The sequence below is a fragment of the Azolla caroliniana genome, unplaced genomic scaffold, assembly GCF_043228905.1.
Source record: "Azolla caroliniana isolate FFs.n. ecotype wild unplaced genomic scaffold, voAzoCaro1.0.p SCAF_1309, whole genome shotgun sequence".
NCBI classification, from domain to species: Eukaryota; Viridiplantae; Streptophyta; class Polypodiopsida; order Salviniales; family Salviniaceae; genus Azolla; species Azolla caroliniana.
The window spans coordinates 1-9,961 of NW_028231744.1; the positions used below are offsets into that span (position 1 = coordinate 1).

A 9,961-nucleotide genomic window follows, 5' to 3' on the forward strand; every position below is an offset into this window, starting at 1 on the left:
TTTGCTTTTCAGCATATAAGATACTTTTCTTTTGATGTTAGGCACGGAGCTTATACAACCGGTGGGATGTGTTTCGCGGCGAGGTGCCAAAGGCTGAGGAAGCACTTTTCAGTGTAAAGAGGTCCGCATATTTGCAGCTCAAGAAATCCTTTCATGTTTTCTTGGCATCATCACAGAAGGAGAAGACACCCCAATTCAAAGTGAAGGGGAACTATGTGAAAAGGAATTGCAAGGTCTTTCATGGATCTGAAATTATCGCTGAGGTAAAAATCAGCACACCGTCTCTTGCCTTTTGAAACAACATGGTTTTAATTACTTCAGGAACTTTGATACTAGTCTATGTGCTTTCTAGATAGTAAAGAGTTAGAAATCAACCATTGTTTAAATTATTCTCCCAAAATAATGTGTCGGCATAGACATAGCATTAGGCATACATCCCACACACTGTTTGTCCTTCAGATGGGTGTTCACTTTGTACGCAAGTTTTTAATTCTTAAAATATGTTGTGTTAATTTAGTTAATCAGGTAGATTCATTTGAGGTAAATTAATTTTGTGTTTTTCGGTGTCTCTTTGGGTAGGTAAAAGGGCAATTCGACACAAACTCGCAATTGAAAAAAAACACTTTTTCAATTGTCTTACATCCAGGTGTTGACTATGCGTTTGTCGTGACACTGATAGTAATTATGGATGAAATTCATAGAGAACAAGACCACCATTCAAGCTCAAGCTCTAGATGAGAAATTCTTTCTTCGGCCGTGGTCATCTCCCATATTCACAGTATGGACAAGGCTCTTTGTAATATAATTTTTTTCATAATAAAGTTTTCTTTTCAATCAGGTGAGAAGAAACTGAAATGTAATGATATAATCCCATTCTTTGTACATATTCATCCTTGAATATGTCCTACCAAAATCCTATTACTTCTGCTATCTGCGGATTGCATGTACAATATATAAACTCAACACAACAATTGACTGTTGTTGTGAAATTCTGTGAAATTGTACGATTGACATTTTCTGAGTAATTAATGAGAATTGATAATATTGTAAATGGCAAAATGCATCTGTAGCCAATCGTAGATTTCCCATAAATGGAAAGGAGATTCACATCAAAGGTGGGACTGATCAAAGCAATGATTTCTTATGAGGGTTTTTGCTAAGATAAGTATAAATTTGAGAGCTCAATCAAAAGTATGCTTGTCATCAAAAGTAGTGGGTCCAAACATCGTTATTTCCTGTCTTCCGATTAGATTTACCAATCATTTATTCCCAGAAACTAGTTTTGTTGATGGTATCAAATTCTTTCTGCCAAAATTGATTGGGAAACATAGAGTGCTTATTGGCCTTGGTACATTTTACCTTAGTTGTACAAGAGTAAGAAAACGCGATGGGGATAAAAAATATTGGCATACATATGTAGATACCTGCCATCTAGTAAAACAGTGGGGATTTGAATCCAAAATTAATGGGTATAGTCTAAGAGAGCATGAATCCTATGGAGTGCAAAATACTCTGTACAGAATTTACTCATTATCTCCATTTATATATTATCACACACATCGTCCATAAGTTGAGGTTACCCCTTATGAAAACCAATAGTGATTTGTGTAAGTTGTTGAACTCTCAACTTAGAGCTTACAAGGCATGGGCCTAATGCATTGGGACAACTTTTCGATGCCCATCAATTATTACAAAAACATTAATGCAAGCCGAACCAAGAGGTGCACTCCTCCCAAGGGTTTGTTCAATGATGACCCCCATGTTTTATTATGCTTATACCCTAATTAATAGCCTTGTGATATTGTTCTAACGATGCCTTCAAATTGAAACACTTCAAGTGTAGTTTAGCAAGCTTGGGTTTGAATATGAACCCTCTTAAATTTGATGTGAAATTATACTTTGTTTGAAATCCTTTGAAAACCAAAATGGGTTTGAAATTGTATGCATCCTTCCGAACTCCAATGACACGTTGTCGTGTAAATGTGCTTGTGTGTGCTACTCGAGCAGGACCAGGGAAGACGGAAGGACTAGGAAGGTGCGGACGTTAGGCGACGCGAACACTCCAAAGAGTGGAAAGCTCGTCAGACTTGAAGACTCTCCAAAGTCAAAGGCTTTTCAAACTCAAAGAGTCTCCACAATCGGAGGCTCTTTAGACTCAAAGGCTTACATTGAACAATTAGAAGATAACCATTAAGTTTAAATGGAACAAAAGTTGGGGAGTTGATCGAGTTTTCGGTGAAGGTGCGAGTCAAGTGGACTACTGAGACCGCGACTACCTCCCAACAACTATGATACCTTGAATCGGAGTAGTGTTCTCGTGCCACTTCGTCCTCCCTTAAAACGACCAGCGTGCGAGTTTGCCTAACCCCTTCTTTGATTCCATCGACATGTAATGACGCTCACCGGAGATTATTCGGTCTCAATGTATGCTTGAGAACAAGAAGAACAAGAACCCTAAAATCTCACGAAGAAGAAGAAGATAAAACCTTAACACCTCAAGTGCGTTGAGGAGACGAAGAAAAAGAAACCCCAAAGTGTGAAGAAGAAGAAGAATTGAAGAAAACCCCTAACAATACGCTCCAAGAAACAACATGGGTGACCTTGAACCCTAATGGTACACCCCAAAACTCTAAATGAGCGACCTCCTAACACCCCCGAAACCTCAAAACGTGCGACCCGAAATAAGCCCTCTTCTCAGCATTAAATGCGTTTATTCCCTATCTTTCGCCAAATAAGAAAAAGGAATAAATAGTCCTTAATATGAACCGCATTACCAAAGAATCAAACTCTACACCCATAGTACAAGGTCTATGGCTCTGTAAATGTATATATATATTTTATATATACATATCTTTTGAGACGTGAGCACACCATTTTCCCACTTTATACCTTTGGCCACACCACACATCACGACAACATAGGAAATCCCAACCATTGTATGAGCCATCTTACAATGCCTTATTCTAATTTTTTTCTGAAATGATTTACTATTCCAAGTATTGTTTCTCATATAGATATATCATGAGTTGGGTTTCTCAGAAATGTCACTTCATTACTACAATGTGGGTAGCCTGCTTTCTTTTACAATCGATATACTTTCATTAATTTAAGTTAAAAATTATTGAAAGCATTAACATATTGATACAAATGTCAATCCCTAAATTTTTGTATCGAAGTTTATGTTGGCAAAACTATAATATGTAGACATACTGATACAATTAACCCTCAAAAATGTCACTTCATTACTACAGTGTGGGTAGCCTGCTTTCTTTTACAATCGATATACTTTCATTAATTTAAGTTAAAAAATTATTGAAAACATTAACATATTGATACAAATGTCAATCCCTAAATTTTTGTATCGAAGTTTATCTTGGCAAAACTATAATATGTAGTAGACATACTGATACAATTAACCCTCAGAAATGTCACTTCATTACTACAATGTGGGTAGCCTGCTTTCTTTTACAATCGATATACTTTCATTAATTTAAGTTAAAAAATTATTGAAAACATTAACATATTGATACAAATGTCAATCCCTAAATTTTTGTATCAAAGTTTATCTTGGCAAAACTATAATATGTAGTAGACATACTGATACAATTAACCCTCAGAAATGTCACTTCATTACTACAATGTGGGTAGCCTGCTTTCTTTTACAATCGATAACACTTTCATAAAGTCAAGTTAAAAAATTATTGAAAGGTGATCATATTGATACAAATGTCAATCTCTAAATTTTTGTATTGAAGTTTATCTTGGCAAAACTATAATATGTAGATATTGATACAAAAGTTAATTCCATAATATTGTTGCCCCAATTCATCTCGGAGCTTGTCAATAATGATCAATTGCATTGTAAATAAAGTTTATATTGGCAAAACTATAATATGTAGAAATATTGATACAAAGGTTAATCCCATAATATTGTTGCACCTAATTCATCTTGGAGCTTGTCAACAATGATCAATTGCATTGTAATGATGGATTGTTTCCCGTTCCCATCAACAATTCTTGAGAAATTATTTCTTTGATAGCATGAGAATTCATGCAATATATTAATTTAGGATAGATACTTTACATAAGAACCTTGCAAATCCATTCAATGGAATGGAAGCAATCAACCTTAATTGAATGCTTTTGAAATTGAGATGTTTGTGATCACCTTTTGTTTAGCTAGATAGATCTGTACTTGGATCCATCAAGTAAGGCACTATATATGTCCTCATCTCTGTCTCATTTATCTGAAGATGACCACGAGGCAATGTGATCCAAGCCACTTTCCCCGCCTCATCAAGGGTTCTCAAACCAATCCAATCATCTTTGTATAGGTCAGTCTACATTATATACAAGGCATGATGTTGAACTAGTCTTATATTAGTTTGTAAGGTATATATGTATTACTCACAAAATGAACATAAGGAAGCATATATATACCAATGACATCAACACTTCATATTTGAAATATATTGTTTGCAAACCTCATTAGGAGCCAAGATGGTGCTAAAGCTGTTTGATGCATAGTAACCAAACCAAGCAGTTTGGGGAGGAATCAGCACCTTGTCATTTTCAAACTGAAAAAGCTCAACAAGTAATATCATGTAAAGATTCAGTGTCAACTGTAAAATATCTGAAACATTTTGTCATCTCTCTCTCTCTCTCTTTCTCTCTCTCTCTACATATATATATACACATACACATATACATATATAGAGAGAGATAGAGAATCTTACAGTCCTACCATAATCAAGACAAGTTGATTCAAGCTACTGAATCGCTCCTTGTAAGTTGCATTTCGATTATCCTCGAGTTCATTATTCAGCCTAGGAAGAAACTTGCAACCTTTCTCATAAGCTTGTAGATCCTTGATAAAAACAAAACAAAAGATACTAAGTAATGATATATTTTCTTTGGCACTTCATAAAGTTAGTTACAGCTACAGTAATGTGTACCGTTGGAATTTTCACATAACCAGCTGGTCCAAGGTGCTCCTGAATCATGAAATACATATAGCTCAATTAGATTGTTTTTTATTTCCCCCAAATGCCCTCAAGTTATTGATATTTTTCTGCCCTTAAGTTTCCATTATTTTTCCAAATGCCCTGGGTGAATCACTGAAAGGGAAAAGGGGATACATTGACCATGCAATTATTCAAATAGCACATATAGCTTGTCTTTTGGGGGTTGACCGAGGGCATTGGGGGAAATAGCAGAAACTATAGGGCATACATATGAGGAAATAAAGAAAGAGATCAGGTATTTTCAGAGTTTTTCATTAAGAGTAGTGATGATAAGAATGTATGAATACAGTAGTAAATATGAATTTAGTACCTGTACATAGGAAGTGTAGATTCCCAATTGTAGAATCCAGTCAGCAATTATACACCAGATCCCACTCTATAACCATCATCATCAATCAAGAAATGACTTCTGGTGATTTTTACGGCTTTTTGCCAGGATAATTTCAATAAAATTATAAAGGAACGATTTGCTATTCATTTCCTTGATGTCTTTTGTTTGTAAGACTGACTTACCCCACACCATGGTACAGATGCTGTGCCCGCATGAGGTCCAGCAATAGATATCATGTTATTCACCTAATATAGAGGATGCCATGTGCTAAAACAAATCAGAGAAAATCAATGCAGTCATACAGAAAAACAAAAGATTATACTACGTAAGGTTTATTTTTTAAACATATTGCATATTTCATGAAATATAGAGTGGTACATTACTTGTATACCTATTACAATAAACAACATGAGCAAGTCAAACACATAGGACCTGAACCAAGCTCTCTTGAATTTAATTTAGCAAATGCATATCAAGAGCCTCAAAATCTCATCATTTACAGACTGTAGTAAATAGCAGTCCACAGTCTCTACAATCACCTCATGGTATATAACAATCGGCAACGGTTCGGTTCGGTTTGAGAGGGTCAAAACCGATCTGTTTAGAATTTTTGAAACCTGAACCGAACCGAACCACAAAACCGTTAAACATTTTTCAAACCATTAAAATCGCGGTTTCGTGGTTCGGTTTCGGCTTTCAACTTAGGTCAATTTTTAATTTTAAAATTTATAATTTTCATTTTTTAAAATTTTAAAATTTTTAAAGATGTTCCTAAAATGTGAGAATAAGTTCTAAAAATGAAAAGATTGTTTAAAAACAATTTTTGGAAAATTGTTTTTAAAAAAATAATAAAACGTTAAACGGTTTAAACCGCGGTTTCTGACTGTTGAAACCGTTAAACCGAACCGTTGATGATTGTTAATGGTATACTAACAGATGTGATCTTCAACATTATATTATTCAAGGATAAAAGCTTGTTATAAAAAAAAATCTTTGGCATCATAAGATTCGTTTCCAATGAACTCACAAAAATTGTGATTCATTCGCTGTAGAATGCAGAAAAACAACATGCTGACATTTCTATAATGATGTATCGATTAAAATGCTCTCACTGAAGCATAATAAATCCATTTATTAAGCAGCAAATGCATAGATAAATAGATGTCATGAACCTACAGTTCATAAATTATGGGACTTGATACATGTAATTTGTGTGATAATTATATGTATGTAATATCATTGCAGGGCAAGAAAAGTACTAGCAATATCAACTTACAGGTGGCCCATCACACCATTGAATAACACCACGGCCTATTGCATTCCCCTGTATAATAATTACATTCAAAATTTGGAAAGATGTTTATTTTATGCTTCCATGATAAGGAGCTTACAAAAATGTGGTTGACGCGGAAAATGAGATGGATGCCTTTGTGCATATGCATTTTAAGCTCATGTGATAGTGGAGTTACAAATAACAAGAAATAAGGATGAATACAACCATAGAAAACATCAAATAAGAAAATGAAAGTGTTAAATATGAAAAAAATTCAGAGAATCAATGCACCAAATGACCAAACTAAATGCATATATCCTATACACATGCTATAGAGGCTCCAAAATGCTCTTTCTTTCTAGGAAAAAACAAAATATATAGCAAATTGCCTTTTCTAATCTGAATGAAGGTAGTCTTTGAATGGTGCAGTTAACCTTGCAAGACTCCAAATTTAGTCAAATCACTAACCTGTGAAAGGGCGACTAAGTTGTAACCACCCTGAAGTTGTGAGAGAGACTTAATCTGCCACACCAATAAATAAATAAATAACCTATGCATATATTATGACATTATAGTAAACACACAAATTATTATCCTCCTTTACACAGTGAAGGATTTCTTTCTACTCCCAAGAAAATGGTTTTTTACATCCTCACAGACAGAATCCACCTGCGTCATTATCAGAAACCATGAAGAATAAGATGCCTATAGATATGCAAGGTATAATAAGATGATCATATTAACATATTTTGTGACCTAGCTACTCCATTCATAGATATAAGATACAAATGAACTGGAAATTGCAGAATAAATATCCCCTCTCAGAATGTAACATAATGTGCAATAAAACTCACTTGTTCAGTGATGGATGTGAACCATGAAGAATGGCTGCCATCTCCAACCTCTCTACATCATTTACACATAGAGAAATGAATCAGGTCAGACTTGTAGTATCCATTATTAAAGCAATGACAAAGTAATTCTTGTATACATGTACATACATATATATGTATGTATGTGTGTATGGTTAAGAGAGCATAAAAGAAAAGCTCTTTATTTTGAAAGCAAGATGATGATAATAGCTAAAAAATGTTCTAAAAACCACAATGAATGGAATCATTACATGCAGAATCCTTCTTGCCCCGAACGATTCCTCAACACTTCGGTGAACCATGTCATCCCTTCGTAGTTGCATTGGCTTCCAAGCCCTGGGCCACGATAGCATTAGGATTATTTTTCTTTCTTTTCTTCTTTGAAGGATATATCATGTTATTAAACCTCGTTTAATTTTTCCATAGTTACTTTGATCTAACAAATTTCTCTTTTTGTGAAGAGGAATAGGCCTGATGGTTTGATCTCTTAAAGATTTAAAACAGGTTTTGCAATCAATACTATTTTGTTATGTACTCGATCTTTGATATATGTATATATAATTTCCTCTTAGATATATGTATATAAAAAACAGGAATCATACATTCGCACCAACAGGAAATAAGTCAACTGGCAATCCCGAGAGAATAAAAAACCCTTTTAAATTAAGCAAGAACCGAGATAAGGTCGATGTTGCTTGCTAATTATCTTTGAATGTATTTCTTTCTTTCTAATTATAGTAGAGTTTATCCATTAGAATTTGATACAGTCCAATACGATTTGATCTCTCTATAACTATAGATTGGATCGCACTAAGATTGCATCGTGTTTGGCATTGTACTTTCTCCTTAGAATCGGAGGGGAAAAGAACTAAGCCGAAGTTTAAAAGGGTCTTAACATCACAACATCATCCAGTGTATTAAAATTTTCATAGATGGCCGCTTTTTCTAATTTTTCATATGACTTGACTGCAGTATTTTGGGAAATGGACTGTTAGTGGTGGTATAGAATACTACGGTAAATTCTTACCACGGGATATTAGATGGTCATGCCCGTAACAGGTGGTGGTGGTGGTGGCACTGTCTGAGTTTTAAAAATTAGAAGACGACTCATAAACTCGAGTAAGAACGACAAGCAGAGAATGATACATATATAGGTGAGAGAGGCGAGTTGTTGCGATAAGAGTTACCGTGGAGGAAGACGAAGGGCAATGATTCTACGAAGAGCACGGAGGAAGATGCTACCGCGACTGCAATGGCGATGGAGATTGTCAGAGTCTTCTGATAGGCCATGATTGCAATGAGACGAAATCGAGAACCAGGAAACAGCAGAACGAGAATCGGAAGCAGCCAAGCAGGCAGAGAGGGAGGGAGGGGTGCAGCAGAGAATCCGCAGTTAGCAGCAGAGAATCAGAGGGAGGAATATCCGGATCGCCATTGACGACGTCTGATCCTGCTGGAAAGACTTTGGTATTTATGTATATACCATGGCTTAACGGTTCGTTTCGGTTTGAGCCGAAACCGGGCCCATTGCTATAGGAAGATAAGGAAAATGAAATAATTCATGTAATTTGCTCCTTTTCATTGTTTGGTTTGTAGGCAAAAAAAACATTACTATGTGTGATCAAGAAAAGCTCATGGCTCAACCCAACCAACATTTCATCTAGGAGGCTAAGGAAAAGGAAATCATTATATGGACTTCATTGCAATGGTGTTGTTTATCCCTCGTATAGAAGTATTTTTTATATGAAAATATATATTCCATATGGTAGAATTTTGAACACGGCCACATGGGATATATCAGTCTTGGTGCACAAGTGACAATTGACCCCATTGACTACTATTATTGGAATGGTGGTTAATGGTGTGAAGTAGGTGATTATGGCCATCTGTCGTATGGTTTTTTTAAAAGGTTGGAGTATATGAGGTATATAGGATGCGAGTATAAAGCACGAGGATATCACAATGAGATGCCTCGTCTTACCTGAACCATATGTACAAACCATGTATGTACCCGAGGACTCTATGTTTCAACATACCCCAACAAAAATTTGGAGAACGAATGTTTGTATAAAGAACATCCTCAAAGGCCCATTCTTATGGCAACTTGAGTGACCACTCACACAGATAAGTGTGTGTAGTGTTTCCTAATCAATGTCTATATGGCAAGAGGAGCAGTATGACATGGAGGTCCTTCATGTAGTGCGTTGATAAGCTGTTGAAACTTGTAAAACAAATGAATATCACTGTTTGATAGTGCTCCTCTATCGTGGGTATCGACAAGTGTGCAACTCGAACATCAAGAAGAAAGTTGTTAAGAAAGCGAGGGAGCTTCGCATGGTGCAAATCAATCAAGCATCCCTTTGTACATATACCTCTCAAGTTAACGAGATATGATCTTATGGGATACCAATATAGGGGTTTCGTCAAATGCAATCATGGAATTATACCTCCTATACAAGTT

General features: G+C 35.5%; 1 protein-coding gene and 1 pseudogene across 4 annotated transcripts; one reads left to right on the forward strand and one right to left on the reverse strand.

The window, feature by feature from the left end:
* The first annotated feature begins 41 nt into the window (after positions 1-41).
* Positions 42-989, forward strand: LOC147847243 (protein LURP-one-related 15 pseudogene; annotated as a pseudogene). The gene is made up of 2 exons (XR_015532356.1): positions 42-263; positions 580-989. The product of XR_015532356.1 is annotated as a protein LURP-one-related 15 pseudogene (transcript).
* A 2,844-nt stretch (positions 990-3,833) lies between these two features.
* LOC147847244 (uncharacterized) lies at positions 3,834-8,896 on the reverse strand. Of its 3 annotated transcripts, XM_087339401.1 has the most exons (12): positions 8,688-8,896; positions 7,752-7,836; positions 7,483-7,534; positions 7,277-7,297; positions 7,097-7,150; positions 6,632-6,679; positions 5,538-5,600; positions 5,335-5,400; positions 4,956-4,994; positions 4,745-4,867; positions 4,485-4,577; positions 3,834-4,340 (listed from the first exon to the last, which is right to left on the reverse strand). In XM_087339401.1, the coding sequence occupies exons 1-12, from the start codon at positions 8,788-8,790 to the stop codon at positions 4,176-4,178; spliced, it is 912 nt and encodes a 303-aa protein (XP_087195527.1). In that variant the 5' UTR covers positions 8,791-8,896; the 3' UTR covers positions 3,834-4,175. The 3 variants fall into 3 exon arrangements, with proteins under 3 accessions (XP_087195527.1, XP_087195528.1, XP_087195526.1); XM_087339402.1 differs by lacking the exon at positions 7,277-7,297 and having other exon boundaries at positions 8,688-8,894; XM_087339400.1 differs by lacking the exon at positions 7,277-7,297 and having other exon boundaries at positions 7,462-7,534; positions 8,688-8,894.
* Between the last annotated feature and the right edge of the window lie 1,065 nt (positions 8,897-9,961).

Bases quoted from the DNA above. Each gene is read 5' to 3' on its own strand.
- LOC147847244 (XM_087339401.1), bottom strand. From the start codon at position 8,790: ATGGCCTATCAGAAGACTCTGACAATCTCCATCGCCATTGCAGTCGCG. The intron at 7,837-8,687 runs GTAACTCTTATC...ATCGTGGCCCAG, and splicing joins GCCCTTCGTCTTCCTCCACG to GGCTTGGAAGCCAATGCAAC. The intron at 7,151-7,276 runs GTAAAAAACCAT...TTGGTGTGGCAG, and splicing joins TGGATTCTGTCTGTGAGGAT to ATTAAGTCTCTCTCACAACT.